General features: G+C 44.7%; 1 protein-coding gene across 3 annotated transcripts in view; it reads left to right on the plus strand.

Moving 5' to 3' along the window:
- LOC137350729 (threonine--tRNA ligase 1, cytoplasmic-like) overlaps positions 1 to 16,240 on the plus strand; it is a 59,032-nt gene extending 42,792 nt beyond the window's left edge. For 2 of the 3 annotated variants that reach the window (XM_068015690.1, XM_068015692.1), the window contains exons 9-18: positions 3,499 to 3,597; positions 4,534 to 4,700; positions 6,441 to 6,603; positions 7,160 to 7,297; positions 8,649 to 8,726; positions 11,623 to 11,723; positions 12,231 to 12,335; positions 14,777 to 14,849; positions 14,927 to 15,041; positions 15,711 to 16,240. In XM_068015690.1, coding sequence (XP_067871791.1) covers positions 3,499 to 3,597; positions 4,534 to 4,700; positions 6,441 to 6,603; positions 7,160 to 7,297; positions 8,649 to 8,726; positions 11,623 to 11,723; positions 12,231 to 12,335; positions 14,777 to 14,849; positions 14,927 to 15,041; positions 15,711 to 15,859 — 1,188 coding nt within the window. In that variant the 3' untranslated portion in view covers positions 15,860 to 16,240. Of the gene's footprint in view, positions 1 to 3,498; positions 3,598 to 4,533; positions 4,701 to 6,440; positions 6,604 to 7,159; positions 7,298 to 8,648; positions 8,727 to 11,622; positions 11,724 to 12,230; positions 12,367 to 14,776; positions 14,851 to 14,926; positions 15,042 to 15,710 lie in introns of those variants that run through there. The other variant, XM_068015691.1, reaches the window with a different exon arrangement.
- The last annotated feature ends 2,090 nt before the right edge of the window (positions 16,241 to 18,330 follow it).

Consider the following 18,330-nt stretch of genomic DNA (forward strand, 5'->3'; position numbering starts at 1 on the left):
CCAGTTTTCCACCCACTCAACCAAACCATTGATATCATTCTGAAGTCTACAGCTATCCTCTTCACTATCAACTACACAGACACTTTTTGTGTCATTTGCAAATTTCCCAATCATGCCTCCCACATTTCAGTCCAAATCATGAATATATACCACAAACAGCAAGGGACCCAAAACTGAGCCCTGTGGAACGCCACTGGAAACAGCTTTCCATTCCAAAAACATCCGTCAACTACTATCCTTTGTTTCCTGTCACTGAGTCAATTTTGGATCCAACCTACCGCATACCCCTGTATCCCATGGGCTTTCATTTTACTGACCAGTCTGCCATGCGGGACCTTGTCAAATGCCTTACTAAAATCTATGTAGACCACATCCACTGCAGAACCCTCATCAATCCTCCTTGTTACTTCCTCAAAGAATTCATTTAAGTTAGTAAGACATGACCTTCCCTTAACATGCTGACTATCCCTGATCAGTCCGTGCCTTTCCAAGTGGCAGTTTATCCTGTCCCTCAGAATTGATTCTAATAATTTACCCACCACCGAGGTCAGACTGACCGGCCTATAATTATGTGGCCTATCCCTTCCACCCTTTTTAAACAATGGTATAAAGCTTGCAGACCTCCAATCATCTGGTTCCTCGCCTGTATCGAGTGAGAGTTTGAACATTATAACATTTAAGAAATGATTATGCGAATTTCCATCCTTCCTTCCTTTAACTAATGTCTCTGCAATAATATTGAGTGAAAAGGTTCTGATTATAAAGCTCATTTAAGATTAAGATTTTTCAATCTGAACACCAGCCTCTCCACACCCAACATGAATAATGACATTATCCTTTGAGGGTTCCCGTCTTTAAATCTACCCTTTCTCTGCTTGCTGGAGTTTTTCTGTTCTTTCCTTCAGAGGTACCCAGTAATATAGATGCAGTATAGTAGCTCCAAATACTGAGAATACATTGCATAATTACTGGCAATGTGTTCAGTGTGAAGTTGCATGGCGCGCAAACCTGGGCATTAATAGCTGAAGACTGTCGGGGAGAGGAGTCCCAAGGTTGAGGGAAACAATGAGTTGCTTAGAAAATAGGAGCAGGAGTAGGCCATTCGGCCCTTCGAGCCTGCTCCGCCATTCATTATGATCATGGCTGATCATCCAACTCAGTAACCTGTTCCCGCTTTCTCCCCATACCCTTTGATCCCTTTAGACCCAAGAGCTATATCTAACTCCTTCTTGTAAACATACAATGTTTTGCCCTCAACTGCTTTCTGTGGTAGCAAATTCCACAGGCTCACCACTCTCTGGATGAAGAAATTTCTCCTCATCTCAGTCCTGAAAGGTTTACCCTGTATCCTTAGACTATGACCCCTGGTTCTGGACTCCCCCACCATCGGGAACATCCTTCCTGCATCTACCCTGTCAAGTCCTATTAGAATTTTATATGTTTCTATGAGATCCTCCCTCACTCTTCTGAACTCCAGCGAATATAATCCTAACCGACTCAATATTTCCTCTTACGTCAGTCCCGCCATCCCAGGAAACAGTCTGGTAAACCTTCACTGTACTCCCTGTATAGCAAGAACATCCTTCCTCAGATAAGGAGACCAAAATGGCTCACAATATTCCAGGTGTGGCCTCACCAAGCCCCTGTATAATTGCAGCAAGTCATCCCTGCTCCTGCTCCTGTACCCAAATCCTCTCGCTATGAAGGCCAACACACCATTTGCCTTTTTTACCGCCTGTTGCACCTGCATACTTGCCTTCAGCGACTGGTGTACGAGAACACCCAGGTCTCGCTACATGTTCCCCTCTCTCAGTTTATAGCCGTTCAGATAATCTGCCTTCCTGTTTTTGCTACCAAAGTGGATAACCTCACATTTATCCACATTATACAGCATCAACCATGCATTAGCCCACTCACTCAACTTGTCCAAATCACCCTGAAGCCTCTCTGCATCCTCCTCACAACTCACCCTCCCACCCAGTTTTGTGTCATCTGCAAATTTGGAGATATTACATTTAGTTCCCTCATCTAAATCATTAATATATATTGTGAATAGCTGGGGTCCCAGCACCGATCCCTGCAGTACCCCACCACTCAGTGCCTGCCATTCGGAAAACGACCCATTTATCCCGACTCTTTGTTTCCTGTCTGCCAACCAATTTTCTATCCATCGCAGTACACTACCCCCAATCCCATGTGCTTTAATTACACACGCTAATCTCTTATGTGGGACTTTGTTGAAAGCCTTCTGAAAGTCCAAATAAACCACATCCACTGGCTCCCCCTCATCAACTCTACTAGTTACATCCTCGAAGAATTCTAGTAGATTTGTCGAGCGTGATTTCCCTTTTGTAAATCCATGCTGACTCTGCCCGATTCTACCACTGTTCTCCAAGTGCTCTGCTATAAAATCTTTGCGAATGGACTCTAGAATTTTCCCCACTACCGACGTCAGGCTGACTGGTCTATAATTCCCCGCTTTCTCTCTACCTTCCTTTTTTAAATAGTGGGGTTACATTCGCTACCCTCCAATCTGTAGGAACTGTTCCAGAGTCTATAGAATCTTGGAAGATGACCACCAATGCATCCACTATTTCTTGGGCCACTTCCTTAAGTACTCTGGGATGCATACCATCAGATCCTGGGGATTTATCGGTCTTCAATCCCATCAATTTCCCCAACACCGTTTCTCTACTAATACTGATTTCTTTCAGTTCTTCTCTCTCACTAAGCCCTGTGTTCCCCAATATTTCTGGTATGATATTTTTGTCCTCCTTTGTGAAGACAGAACCAAAGTATGCATTTAGTTGGTCAGCTGTTTCTTTGTTCCCCATTATAAATTCCCCTGTTTCTGACTGTAAGGGACCTACATTTGTCTTCACCAATCTTTTTCTCTTCACATACCTATGGAAACTTTTACAGTCATTTTTTCTGTTCCCCGCAAGCTTGCTCTCGTACTCTATTTTCCCCTTCTTAATCAATCCCTTGGTTCTCCTTTGCTGAATTCTAAACTGCTCCCAATCCTCAGGTCTGTTGTTTTTTCTGGCAGATTTATATGCCTCTTCCTTGGATCTAATGCTATCTCTAATTTCCCTTGTAAGCCTTGGTTTGGCTACCTTTCCCGTTTTACTTTTGCGCCAGACAGGAATAAACAATTGTTGCAGTTCATCCACGCGCTCTTTAAATGTTTGCCATTGCCTATCCACCGTCATCCCTTTAAGTAACGTTTCCCAATCCGTCATAGCCATAGTTAGAGTAGGAAACATAAGGGGCAGGGAGAGTGTGTAGATCAGGCTGTTAGAACTTGGGGAGAGTTGGAGCAGGAAGTTCAGAGCAGCTCAGACCTGAGTAGACTGGGTAGGGCAAAGCTGGAAATAAACATTGACAGCAAAATTGAATTTGTTTCTGTTATCCTGACATTGGCTGGAGTCTCTGGCCACTTTGTTCCTGGGATGTGTATTACTGATCACCCTCACTTCATCTCTGTGTGCTTTGCAGGAGCAGGAGTTGTTTTTCTTCCATGAGCTCAGCCCTGGGAGCTGTTTCTTTCTACCGAGAGGGGCTTCTATTTACAACACGCTGACAGCATTCATACGGGTACGTGCCACATTCACACACCAATTGTATGACCATCGTTTATATTGTTTATGAAATTCACTGAGGTGGAGCAATGTATGTGCAAGTAGAAGGAGTACCTTCCTAAGTTCCTATTCTTTGAGGTTTCTCAGTGGTTGCACCACCTGGTGTGGACCAAGACAGTCCCAGGTTTCCCCCGCAGTATGCTCACTCAGCAGTAAAAGGCCCCCATTCCCATGGATTTAAGGAAGCAGAAAAATCAGCAGAAGTTGCTGTTATTGTTCCTACTGATCCTTGTTTGGATATGGCTTCCACCGTGATGCTTCACACAGTGGAATAGCATGTGGACTCACTTCCTGGGCTCACGTGAGGAGTAGCGATTTGCTTGAGGTGTGGGTGAGGGTGACAAGGTTCACTTCTCTAGGGGAGCAGGGTGGGGGGGCGTGACTGGTAAATGGAGACAAGGCTATCTTTTAAACAAGTGCTTGTCTTGTGGCAGCTGGTACCTGTCAGCTTGGTTCTGTGGGTAGTATTTTTTCCTCTAAATCAGAATGTTTTGGGTTCAAGCTCCACTGCAGAGAGTTGAACACAAAATACAGGCTGACAGTTCAATTGTAAGGGAGTACTGCACTGTTGTAGGTGCCGACTTTCAGATGAGATGTTAAACCGAGACCCTTCCTGCCCCCTCAGGTTGATGTGAAAGATAGTGCGGCGGGGGAGCTGTCCCTAGTGCCCTGGCCAATATTTATTCCTCTAATAATGTCGCTGAAACAGATCATGTCATTAATCATATTGCTTTTTGTGGGATTTTGATGTGTGCAAATTGTCTGCAATATTGTCTATGTTGGAACAGTGATTACACTTCATGGCTGTAAAGCATTTGGGACTTCCTGAGGTTGTGGAAGATGATATATAAATGCAAGTTTGTTTTTGATTGTTGATCTGTACCTGTTGCAGGAAGAGTATCATAGACGCGGATTCACCGAAGTGGTCTCTCCAAATATCTACAACAGCCATCTGTGGGAGGTGTCTGGCCACTGGCAGCATTATAATGAGAATATGTTCAGCTTTGAGGTAGAGAAGGAGGTGTTTGCACTGAAGCCCATGAATTGCCCGGCTCACTGGTATGTGGCTGCTGTGAGAATACACAATATTTTCAAACTTTTTGGCAGATACTTTGACAGTTTGTCAGGGGTCAGTTTGCAATGAGCATCTTTCTTGAGTCACGGTTGGGTCAGTATTTGTTGCCATTCTCGTTCCCTGAGAGTCAAGCAGACAGTGTGGATCTGCAGTTACCTGTCAAGACTGGGCAGGGATCGCAGACTCCTTTACTTCAAAGGTGCTAGGGGTTTTGGCAACAATCCAACAACTTGTACCAGTGACCCCACAATATTGGTACAATACTGGGGCCAGAGCTCCCTCGTGGTTGCAATCCTTGCGAGGATGTCAGAGCCTCTCGTACTTCCTCTCTCATTATGCTTATCTATTCTAATATTTCACACTCCTCCTCTTTAACTACAATGGCTGCATCATCCCTCTCCTTTGTGAAGATAGAGACAAAGTACTCATTATAAACCCTGCCCACATCTTCTGCATCCATGTATTACTTTTTACATCTCTGATAGGCCCTGCCCTTTCCTTAGTTATCTTCTTGCTCTTAATGTACTGATAAAGCATTGTTCGGTTTTCCTTGATTTTACCTGCCAATATTTTTTCATGTCCTCTCTTTGCTTTCCTAATTTCCTTTTTTACTTCACCCCTGCGCTTTCTATACTCCTCTAGGTTTTCTAAAGTATTAAGTTTTTTGTGACTGTCATAAGCTTTCTTTTTCTGCTTTATCTTACCCTGTATGCTTCCAGATAACCAGGAAGCTGCAGATGTGGCAGTGCCACCCTTTTTCTTTGTGGGGGCATGTCGAATCTCGCTTTTGAATGCTTCCCACTGGTTTGTCGCTGATTTTCCTTCAAGTAGCTGTATCCAGTCCACTTTTGCCAGATCACCCCTGAACTTCATAAAATTTGCCTTGTCTTTTACTCCTGTTCTATCCTTGTCCTTTTCCATAATAATGCTAAATCTAACTCTATCATGGTCACTATCTCCAAAATGGTCACCCACTGCTACTTCACCCACTTGCTTAGCTTCATTTTCTAAGACTAAATCTAGAATTGCGCCCCCTCTCATTGGGCTGGTTACGTGCTGGCTAAAAAAACTCTCTTGAATACAGTGGAAGAATTTTGTGCCCTCTGTGCCATTCACACTGTTTGTATCCTAGTTTTGATATTAAGGTAGTCGAAATCCCCAATTATTATTGCCCTGTTGTTTTTGCACTCAGAAATTTGCCTACATATTTGTTGTTCTATCTCCCTCTCACTCTTTGGGGGTCTATATTATACTCCTAGTAGTGTGGCTGCCTCTTTTATTTCTGAGCTCAACCCATATGGTCTCATTTGATGATTCATTTAGCATATAATCCCTCCTCACAGCTGTAATTGATTCTTTCACCAATAATGCTACACCCCCTCCTTTTTTTTTTATCCCCCTCTCTATCCTGCCTGAAAACTCGATATCTAGGGATGTTGAGCTGCCATTTTTGCCCCTCTTTAACTCAAGTTTCCATTATAGCAGTGATATCATGCTGCCATGTGTCTGTCTGTGCCCTCAGCTCATCGGCTTTATGCTGATTCAAATCTGATAACTGAATCAAATCTGTGGACAGAGGTTGATCCGTGCCAGACAGAAAGTGATGGGCTTCAGTTGTGCAGTGAGTCTTGAAGGGAGACTTTGGTTCCCATGAGAAGTGGTGTACTAGACTACCTGTACCAGACTATTTGTGCCAAAATGCTCTAATGCTCTGTTTCTATCAGTTTGATGTTTGACCATCGCCCACGATCCTGGCGTGAGCTTCCTCTGCGATTAGCTGACTTTGGTGTTCTTCATCGCAACGAGCTTTCGGGGACGTTAACTGGATTAACCAGAGTGCGTCGGTTTGAGCAGGATGATGCTCACATCTTCTGTACGATGGAGCAGGTGACTGAAATGCTGCAGTCTGATCTCACATACCGGTTTATTCTGTATCAGAGGTGTGGCTCCTTATAATGTGAGCAGCAACTGAAATTTAATTCCTATTATTTTGTCTAAGTTTATTCTGCTTAAGCTGCGGACGCTCACTGGGGTACGGTCTCCAAAGGCACGATGCTCACTAGGGTGCTGTTCTGGTGTGCTCACGATTGCTGGGGACAGTTTCATGGCACCAGGTGCCCTTGGAATAGTGATGAACCTTTATTTTTGAGTGTCGAGATTGACCAGTTATTTATGTGCAGGTCTGATCCAGCAGGTGTTGCTGGACAGTGTTCAGGAACAAGACCCTTAGCTGAGTTTTCTTTTCCCCAGCCCAATGGCAGAGGCCCGTGGTAACACCTGAGGTCAGCTAACTGAGCACAGCCCAGTGACCAAATCCTGGACATCCTGCTCCCTTTGTGACTTGCGCTTAGTCGACTAGGTGTATTGAGTTTACGGAATGGTTTGTTCCTTTGCTGGTCTGGAGTTGGTGATAGTTCTTATTCTCTCTGTTCTCCTATTTCAGATTGAGGAGGAGATGAGAGGATGCCTGGACTTTCTCCGCTCGGTCTACGGAGTGTTTGGCTTCAGTTTCCAGCTCAAACTCTCCACACGGCCAGAGAAATTTTTGGGAAATGTGAACTTGTGGAATCAGGCAGAAAAGGCAAGTGATAACCAGACTGTACTGATTGATGGTGAAAGGACAGTGATTGTACTGATGGTGAGTTGGCTTAACATCGACTCTGTGAGGCTGCATTCACCACGACCCTATCAGTCTTGCACCAAGGCAGCTGGATTTAACCTTTAAAGAGAGCTTCGTAAACCAACACTGGTTATATGATACGTAGAATTCTGGATTTAAGAGCTGCTATGTTCCCTGTTGAAAAGGAAAGCTCCAAGCTGTTCACAGCATATTACAAACAAACTATTGCATCCAACCTGTGCTGTACCTGCCCTGGGAGTGTTTGATGGGGGCAATGTAGAGGGAGCTTTACTCTGTATCTAACCCCGTGCTGTACCTATCCTGGGAGTGTTTGATGGGACAGTGTAGAGGGAGCTTTACTCTGTATCTAACCCCGTGCTGTACCTGCCCTGGAAGTGTTTGATGGGACAGTGTAGAGGGAGCTTTACTCTGTATCTAACCCCGTGCTGTACCTGCCCTGGGAGTGTTTGATGGGACAGTGTAGATGGAGCTTTACTCTGTATCTAACCCCGTGCTGTACCTGCCCTGGGAGTGTTTGATGGGGGACAGTGTAGAGGGAGCTTTACTCTGTATCTAACCCCCGTGCTGTACCTGCCCTGGGAGTGTTTGATGGGACAGTGTAGAGGGAGCTTTACTCTGTATCTAACCCCCGTGCTGTATCTGCCCTGGGAGTGTTTGTTGGGACAGTGTAGAGGGAGCTTTACTCTGTATCTAACCCTGTGCGGTACCTGTCCTGGGAGTGTTTGATGGGACAGTGTAGAGGGAGCTTTACTCTGTATCTAACCCCCGTGCTGTATCTGCCCTGGGAGTGTTTGTTGGGACAGTGTAGAGGGAGCTTTACTCTGTATCTAACCCTGTGCGGTACCTGTCCTGGGAGTGTTTGATGGGACAGTGTAGAGGGAGCTTTACTCTGTATCTAACCCCCCGTGCTGTATCTGCCCTGGGAGTGTTTGTTGGGACAGTGTAGAGGGAGCTTTACTCTGTATCTAACCCTGTGCGGTACCTGTCCTGGGAGTGTTTGATGGGGACAGTGTAGAGGGAGCTTTACTCTGTATCTAACCCCCGTGCTGTACCTGTCCTGGGAGTGTTTGATGGGACAGTGTAGAGGGAGATTTACTCTCTATCTAACCCCCGTGCTGTATTTGTCCTGGGAGTGTTTGATGTTGACATTAGGAAAGTGTTGCATTTCCCAGTTATAATATCTACATTTCAATGAGCATGGAAGTTAATAAAGGCAAGTTTTAAATAAATATAAGAGTAGAGCAGGCTGCAGATGGAGCTGAGCTTTATGTTTTTATTTCCTGTGGTTTAGCAATTGGAGTGCAGTTTGAATGCATTTGGCGAGTGCTGGAAACTGAGTGCGGGAGATGGAGCATTCTATGGACCAAAGGTTAGTCTGGGGAGCAGCTCCGGTGCAATCATCATCTGCTGACAGCAACGACAACAGCAGCAACTTATATTTATATAGGGCCTTTAATGTAATAAAACGTCCCAAGGTGCTTCACAAGAACATTATAAAATAAAATATGACACTGAGCCACAAAAGGAGATATTGGGTCAGAAAAGCTTGGTCAAAGAGATAGGTTTTAAGGATTGTCTGAAAAGAGAAAAAACAAGTGGAGAGGGAGAGGGGTTTAGGGAGGGAATTCCAGCAGAGCTTGGGATTTAGGGAGGGAATTCCAGCAGAGCTTGGGGCCTAGGCAACTGAAGGCATGGCAACCAACGGTGGATCGATTAAAATCAGAGATGCACAAGAGCGCAGATATGAGAACATAGGAGCAGGGGTAGGCCATTCAGCCCATCAAGCCTGCCACGCCATTCAATAAGATCATGGCTGATCATCCACTTCAATGCCTTTACAAGTAGATTATTAATTAGCCTTTTCTCAATACATAATACTAGATCTATAATAGCTTGTTCTCTGGTCAGTTCCTCAACATACTGCTCTAGAAAGCCATCCCTAACACTCCAGAAACTCTTCCTACACAGCATTAGTGCTCATTAGATTTACCCAGTCTATGTGCAGATTGAAATCACCCATAATTGCTGTATTACCATGCTACATGCTTCTCTAATCTCCTGATTAATACCATGTCCCACACTATCGCTACTGTTTGGGGGGCCTATAAACAACTCCGACCAATGTTTGCTGCCCTTAGCTCCACCCAAACAGATTCCACATTTTGTTCTTCTGATCTGAGATCCTCCCTTACTAATGTACTGATCCCATCCCTTATCAGCAGCGCAACACCACCTCCTTTTCTTTTTTGCCTGTCCTTCCTAAATGTCGAATATCCTTGAATATTCAGTTCCCAGTCTTGGTCACCCTGTAGCCACGTTTCCGTTATTGCAATTAGATCAAACCCATTTACCTCTATTTGTGTCTTTAAATCATCTACCTTGTTGCAAATGCTGTGTGCATTCAGGTAGAGTGCCCTTAACCTTGTCGTCTTGACATTCTGCATTCTGAACCTAGTTGATGCTTGCCTTTGTTTCGCTTGCTTCCTAATGTCGCTTGCTGCTTTCTACCTCATGTTACCAGCTTTATTCCTTCCAATTTGAGCTACCCCTCAGGTTTCCATCCTTCTGACAAGCTCGTTTAAACACTCCCCAACAGCACTAGCAAATCTCCCTGCGAGGATATTAGTTGCGTTCCTGTTAAGGTGCAGCCCGTCCATCTTGTACTGGTCCCACCTGCCCCAGAAACGGTCCCAATGCCTCAGAAATCTGATGCCCTCCCTCCTACACCAATTCTCCAGCTACGTGTTCAATGTATCAATCCTCCTATTCCTATGCTCACTAGCATGTGGCACTGGGAGTAATCCTGAGATTACTGCTCTTGAGGTCCTGCTTTTTAATTTCCTTCCTAACTCCCTAAAATCTGCTTTCAGGATCCCATCCCTCTTCCTACCTGTATCATTGGTACCAATGACCTCTGGCTGTTCATCTCCCCCAGAAGGATGTCCTGCAGGCGCTCCGTGACATCCTTGACTCTGGCACCAGGGAGGCAACACACCATCCTGGAGTCACGTTTACTGCCGCAGAAATGCCTGTCTGTTCCCATCACTATCGAATCCCCTATCACTATTGCTCTTCCACTCTTCTTCCTCTCCTGAGGAACCATCTCCCTTACCAGTATTCAAAATGGAAAACCGATTAACAAGCAAGGTAGACTCAGGGGACACATGCCCTGCCTGCCTGGTTCTCCTAGACTGCCTGGCGGTCACCCATTCCCTCTCTGCCTGCATGCTCCTAAGCTGCGGTGTGACCACCTCCCTAAACGTGCTATCCACGTAGTTACTCTGCCTTGCGGTTGGTTGCACAACAGTGACTCCAGCCGCCGCTCTGGTTCCAAAACCTGGAGCTCAAGCTTCTGCAGACGTGTTCGTCTAGGACACATGGTGCGTCCATAACTTCCCAATACCACAGAATGTACATTCCACTTGGCCAAGCTACCCTGCCATACTGTAAAATATAAAATAGTTTAAAAACTATTTATTACAATGAGAAGTAGAATAACTTACCAGTTACTCACCAATCAGCTTCTTCCCCTGTACCAAAGAGAGAGGCAGCTACTGGAGGCTGAAAAAAGGTAGAAAAAGAAAAAAAGGAGGCCCTCCCTCACTGAATTCCCTCACGCTCTAACTCCCACTTTACACTCTGTGCACTCAAAATAACTCTCAGTGCTGACAAGTTTATTTTCTTAATTTATAGTTCCCCTCCTTATCGAACTCCCTCACTTACCAAACTCTCCTCTTCACACTTTGTGCCCTGCAGCAGCACTCAATGCAGAGTGGTTTTGGGGCTGGAGGAGATTACAGAGATTGGGAGGGGCGAGGCTATGGAGGGAGTTGAAAACAAGGATGAGAATTTTAAAATCAAGACGTTGCTTGACTAGGTGGCAATGTAGGTCAGTGAGCACAGGGTGATAGGGGAACGGGACTTGGTGCGAGTTAAGACACGGACAGCAGAGTTTTGGATGACCTCAAGTTTACAGAAGGTAGAATGTGGGAGAACAGCCAGAAATGTGTTGGAATAGTCAAGTCTAGAGGTAACAAAGGCATAAATGAGAGTTTCAGCAGCAGAGGAGCTGAGACGGGGTGAAGTTGGGCGATGTTATGCAAGTGGAAATACTCGGTTTTAGCGATGGTACGAATATGAGGTCGGAAGCTCATCTCTGGGTCAAATGTGACACTAAGGTTGTGAACAGACTGGCTTAATCTCAGACTGCTTACAGGGAGAGGGATGGACTCCCAGAAACTTTCTAATTCTTTAATTCACTGCAGATCGACATTGAGATGAAGGACGCTCTTGGCCGATACCATCAGTGTGCCACCATCCAGCTGGACTTCCAGCTGCCCATTAGGTTTAATCTGACGTACATTAGGTGAGTGCAGATTGGAGATTTTATTGTGACTTCTCAGAATCCTGCCCGTTTCCTAATCTTACTTTTGATTCCCTGCCTCCGCACCCCACTGGCTGCACTCTGCAGGGTTGGTGGGTGTGACCAATGCTCTGTAGGTTATTACATTACCAATGTGGGATTGAAGTATGCAGACTGGGTTGGTCCCACCTCCTGGTCTCTCTTGATTTGCTGATTGCAGCTTTGGCAGCAGTTGGTTTGTTTGAATTGGCCTCGGGGCCTGTATTGGGGAGGGAGGAAGTTCAGTTATGGTTCTTGCCACTGACTATAGTCCAGCAATCCCTGTGGAAATGGGTTCATGTGTGAATAATGGTGACTTGAGTGAGCCTCTGGACAGTGGCAGCTCCTACCAGCCAGTATCCCAGTAAGAGCAGTGGTTTCAGAGAGGTGAGAGAGTGGATGGGGGGGTCGTGGTGGGGAAGCTTTTGTTTCTGTGGTGCTCTTGCTGTTTCACTTTCCTGTTCTCTATAGTAAGGATGGAACGGATGGAAGCCGCCCAGTTATCATTCATCGTGCTGTGCTGGGATCGCTAGAACGCATGGTGGCTATCCTTGCTGAGAACTACGCCGGGAAATGGTAACGTTTTAAATACCAGACCCTGCAGAGAGTGAGTATTTCACTCAGACATTCTGCTGGTCTTGCCCTCAGTTGGCTCCTGAGTCAGGGTGTCAATACAGTACAAGCTCAGTTCACTGAGATGGAAATCTTCAACATGCTGTGCATTGTAATGCTGTAAGACTGCTTCTTCATTATTTATTTCCAAATGTATGTAACAGGCTCAAGGCAATCATGTAGCGTGAGACTGAAGTCATGTGTAGGCCTGGGGGGGATTGGAGTCACTTGCCAGAGGGGAGTTGGACTCCTGAACCTGCCCTGTAAAATGCTGACACACTCCCGGTGACCCCCTGCAAATGCTGGCATGCTCCTGGTGAGCTCTCCATAAAAGCTGGCTGCTCCCGGCAACCCCTCCCCAAACATAAATGACAGGGGAACTCCTGTAAACACTGACAAACTCCCAGGCTCCCCTTCCCCCTTTCCCCACCCCCCCGCCCCTCCCTCCCCTCCCTCCCTCCCTCCCTCCCTCCCTCCCGCAGTTCAAACACTGACCCTTCCAGGGACCTGCCTGCCACCCCCCAATTTAAACACTGACACACGCTCTGGGAACCACTGAAAATATTGACTCTCCCATGGTGACAACAACAACAGAAGCAATGACTTAGTAAATCATGAAGTACTCGAGTTTTGGTCCCATTTGATATTCCTGTTCAAAAAATTGAACTGTTAACTTGAATATGTTGATAATGCATAACAGCTGCTATGATGGTTGTTGAATTAAATTTGTCCTTTTTCCCAAGAAAGATAGAGTTTAATGGAAAGGTACTTATGCTTCTCATTGCGACAGCTGTGGTTCTTATCAGTCTCTTGTTCTGGAAGCTGTAGTTCATGTTCATTTTTTGTGTTAAATTTTCTGTGCCCAGTTTGACATTTTTCTATTCCACAAAGCAGCCCTTGGGCTGTGAGTAAAATTGCCAGTTCATGTTGAATTAGAAGCAACTTTCTGCATTGAGTCGTTACACTCTAGGTACTTGATTGACGCTTATTTCACAAATAACCCTTCCAGCCAGAGGGACTTCAATCCCATCAGTCTGAGCTGGTTTGGATCCCGGATCCTGGAGGTGAGAGTCTGGTATCTGAGGCCATGTCAATACTTCAGGTATTCACTTCCTGTCCAGCTCCGTGTCACTTGCTGAAGTGACCAATATGTTGAAATAATCAGCTATTATCAGTGTAACAATGCTGATGAGTAAACATTCATTAGGCGATTATTGATGTCAGTGCAAACATTGCAGAAGCTTAAAGTGGCAACAGATGGACAGTCAGGATTAGACCATAGCTTTGAATGATTTATTCCTCAAACGGTCTGCCTCACAGTCCATCCCTCGGAATAGGTGATATTGGCCTATACGCAGGCCTTGGTAATTATCCCACTGAACCCAGGTTGACTTTCCTCTTAATAGACTTTCTCCATGCCTCCAGCCCTCTTTGCCCCACTTGCTTCTCCCCTCCATCCTCTCTTCCTTCTCCCCTCCATCCTCTCTTCCTAACCACTTCCCCACACCTGCTGCACCTTGTGATTGCGCCTCCTCTGCTGAGATTTATAAACCAGCTACAGAGCTCTTCCCTCCTGTGGTAAGGTTTCCTCATCAGTGTGATAGTGGTGGAGGGAGGCTGCAGGATATTGGATTGCAGCCCATCGCCCTGCATCAGGCACTGCAGCTTGGTTACCTTTCCTGCTTGTTTCCAAAACTGTTAACTTGTCAAATAAACATATTTTATAAATGCATAAATTCATTATTCATATCTACTACCTATAAGGACATTGAAAGTCCTCATCGATCTAATTTATGGTCTGTTTAAATGACCCTACTGTTTCGAATATTATACACCTTCATTATTAAAAACTATTTGTGGATGTAATGGTATCTTTTTGTCAGAAATGCCCAAAAGGCTGGTAGAGGAAGAAGCCCTCTTTGCAGTTAAAATATATTTGCATATGTACTTGGAGTACCATAACCTTTCAGGGCTATGGACTAAGAATTAGAAAGTGGGATTAGGTTGAATAGATCTTTCTTGGCTAGCACACACATGGTGGGCCGAATAGCCTCCATCTGTGGTGTAGATTTTCTATGCTTCCATGCAATTAAGCTCACCCCTGGATAGGAATTGAACAGCTGCTGTTTGTGCCTCGACATGCATCAAATGTTTTTGTTTGAAGTATTGAAGTTTGGGTTCACTGCTGACATTGGGGGTTTGAAATGGAAAGTGTTGCATTTCCCAGTACAATTGTCCCTTATTTTCATCTGAAAAATTAACCAAAAGCAAAATGCAAACGTTTAGTATAATATCTGAGATCGTACCCTGGAAAGAGCAAGATCCTGTCACTTCACTTGTATAAAATACAAAGTAGTTCATTATTATGAGTAATCTTGTAACTGTTTCTGCTTGTTTTAATCTAGGCCGTTCTGGCTGTCCCCCCGCCAGGTTATGGTAGTCCCTGTTGGACCAGGCTGTGAGGAGTACGGTTGGAGGGTGAGCAGAGCTGTATGTGGCACTGAATGGTTGGGCTTATCTTTATATGAAGAGGTCTTTAAGCTTGTTTCTTTTAGGTTTGCCAAGAGTTGGTTGAAGCTGGTTTCATGGCCGATGTAGACCTGGATCCTGGCTGTTTGCTGAATAAAAAGATCCGGAATGCTCAACTTGCTCAGTACAATTTCATCCTAGGTAATTCAAATCTGATGCTCCCACTTTACTCTCAGATCTCATTTCATACAGCTGTCTGCATACTTCCAGCTTCCAAAAATTGCAGTAAAATCAGGAGGTGCCCCAGTGTGTCATCCAGGTTACCCCCAGTGGGTCCAGTGTGCTCCTATTTTAGCACTCTGCCACTGACAACATGGAATGGAGCGACGCAGGTTGAGATTTCTCTGCTGGAGTAAGTTTCAGATCTCAGCTGTGCTTGGAGGTGCTAGGGCTGAGACAGGGGATGTCCCCAGCATGGAGGTGTTGGGTGGGAGGGACAAGGTGTCCTGGCAGCCCATTGTTGTGAAACTCCTGCCAGCCAAAGGACAATGTTGCCGTCTCCTCAGGAACAGGATCAAACTAGAAAGAACTATCATGGAAATAAAATTGGGCAGAGTTCAGTGTAGTCCTCTGATGTTCCTATCTACACTGGTGTGAGTGTATGCATAGAAATAGCATTCAACTAGAATAGTTGGGGTGTTAAAGTCCTTTCATTTACTGCAAAAAATGGTGACCCAGTCTCCCTCAAACACTTGCAGTACCTGCACTCTGTCTTGGTTTGTTTAAATGTCTGCTACAGAAATTTTGTTGCACCATTATTGAGCTACACTGGAAGTTGAGCCTATTTTTATGAAACCTCTTTGTCCGCAGTGGTTGGGGAGAGGGAGAAATTGAATCATTCGGTGAATGTCCGTACAAGAGATAACAAGGTGCACGGCGAGCTCTCTGTGGCAGCAACTATAGAGAAAATGAAGAGGCTGCAACAACTGCGTGCAGTGAGGGCCGAGGCAGCATTTTAATTTCCTATCCTGGTTATTGGATGGATGAAGAAACTGAAATAGAACCGAATTATACAAGAACCCAGAGACCATTGGGAACTATGAAAAATAAACCTCTCATTAATTAAAGCTGCAATGTTGATGGTCTGGTCTGGAAATGATTCTGTAACAGAAGATGTAAAACTTGGCTGATCTGATTTTGGGATTTGTCTGTAATGTCTTGTATGTAATGTCTTAGGTAGCTAAAAGTTAAAGACCTAACAAACATGTAGATCAGAATCACAGCTGCAGCTCACTGCAAGTGCCAGTGCATGGAAGAGATAAAGCTAAGTTTAATCCAAAAAAAAAGCAGAATTTCAGTTTTTCAATAAAATGTTGGCTGATGCTATGCAGTTCCCTGGTCACCTGACTTTGTGTATGACTCTTCTTCTGATGGTTCAGTGGTTACCTGTGTCACTTGGTGTGGTCCCGAGATATAAGGATCCCAAGATTCAGGTTCACTCCCGAGCCTGTGCTGAGGTAGCTGATCTTTATATAATGTAAGCTCGAGTGTTAGTTCTGAAAGCTATGGATCTCCCTATGGTTTATTTACGTCACTCCAAGCCATGGAGCATATCATGATTCAGTCCATTACTCACTAAAGTGTCTTTTCCACGCTCGAGATACTGTATCCATAATAGCTCAGGACAGCTTTGAACCTGCCATATGACTGGTATTAATTGGGACTAATTTGAATAGCTTCATTGTGGAGAACTTAAAGGACAAAAGAGTCTCGGTGGAATGCTGTACCTTTTGGTCAACATCCACACCCCCTATTGTAGAAGAGATTATTAATGTCAGAAATTTTATTGACTTTTATTCAAAGATTTAATATTGGTAGCATGGAGACTTTGAATCAATATATCTCCCTCCTGGGCTGCTCCATTGCTAACATTCTACAAACTAACAGATTTTTCCCAGCCACTCTAAACCCAGTGCTGCAGGTGGCTTTCAAAAATAGAGGGTACCCAAAGGGCTGGTAAGAATGAGGAGCTTAAGCTAATTAATAACAGCAGAGAAAAGGTATTGGAGAAATTTCAGGGACTAAGGCGAAGATGATTAATGACTTCAAGAGGAAGTTAGACGGCCACCTGAGAGAAATAGACTTGCAGGGCTACGGGGATTGAGCTGGGGAGTGGGACTGCATAGCTTCGTGGAGAGCTGGCATGCACTTGATGGGACAAATGGCCTGTGCTGTAAATGACTATAAAGGCTGACAACTCCTGAGGACCTAATGTTCTACATCCTGGGGTTATAAAAGAGGTAGCTGCAGCGATAGTGCTCGTTATGATTTTCCAAAATTCCCTGGATTCTAAAATGGTCCCAGCAAATTGGGTGTAAGCAAATGTAACACTGCTATTCAAGAAAGGAGGGAGAAAGAAAATGGGGAAACTACAGGCCAGTTAGCCTGACATCAGTCACTGGGATAATGCTGGAATCAATTATGAAGGAAGTCTTAACAATGCACTTAGAAAATCATAGTATGATCAGACAGTCAAAGGGAAATGGTGTTTGACAAATTTATTAGAATTCCTTGAGGATGTAACTAGTAGCGTAGATAAAGGGAATCCAGCAGGTGTAGTATACTTGGATTTCCAAAAGGCATTTGATAAGGTGCCACACAAAAGGGTAATACATAAGATAAGGGCTTATGGAGTTGGTAATATATTAGCATGAACAGAGGATTGCTTAATGGACAGGAAGCAAAGAAGAGGGAATAAACAGGGAATTTTCAAGTTGGCAGTAACTAGTGGAGTGCCACAAGGATCAAAATCTCAGAATTGTTGCAGCACAGAAGGAGGTCATTCGGCCTATCATGTCTGCACTGGCTCTCCGAAGGAGCAATTTACCTAGTGCCACTCCCCTCCCTTCTCCCTGTAGTCCTGCACATTCTTCATTTTCAGATAATAATGCAATTCCCTCTTGAATGCTTCAATTGAACCTGCCTTCACCAGGCCGTGCATTCCAGATCCTAACCAGTCGCTGTGTGAAAGTTTTTCCTCATGGCTCCATTTCTTCTTTTTCCAGTTACTCTTAATTCTTTGTCCTCTTATTCTTGATCCTTCCACTAGTGGGAAGAGATTTTCCCTATCTACTGTGTCCAGACCCCTCATGGTTTTGAATACCTCTATTAAATCTCCTCTCAACCTTCTCCAAGGAAAACAGTCCCAACATTTCCAATCTATCCACGCAAATGAAGGTCCTTATCCCTGGAACCATTCATGTGAATCTTTTCTGCATTCTAATGCCTTCACATCTTAAAGTGTGGCACATAGCACTGGACACAATACTCCAGTTGAGGCCAAACCAGTGTTTTATATAAGTTTAACATAACTTCCTTGATCTTTTACTCTATGCTCTTATTAATGAAGACGAGGCTGCTGAATGCTTTCTTAACCGGGCTCTCAACCTGTCAAAGAACAAAGAAAATTACAGCACAGGAACAAGCCCTG

This window comes from Heterodontus francisci, chromosome 35 (genome assembly GCF_036365525.1).
Source record: "Heterodontus francisci isolate sHetFra1 chromosome 35, sHetFra1.hap1, whole genome shotgun sequence".
NCBI classification, from domain to species: Eukaryota; Metazoa; Chordata; class Chondrichthyes; order Heterodontiformes; family Heterodontidae; genus Heterodontus; species Heterodontus francisci.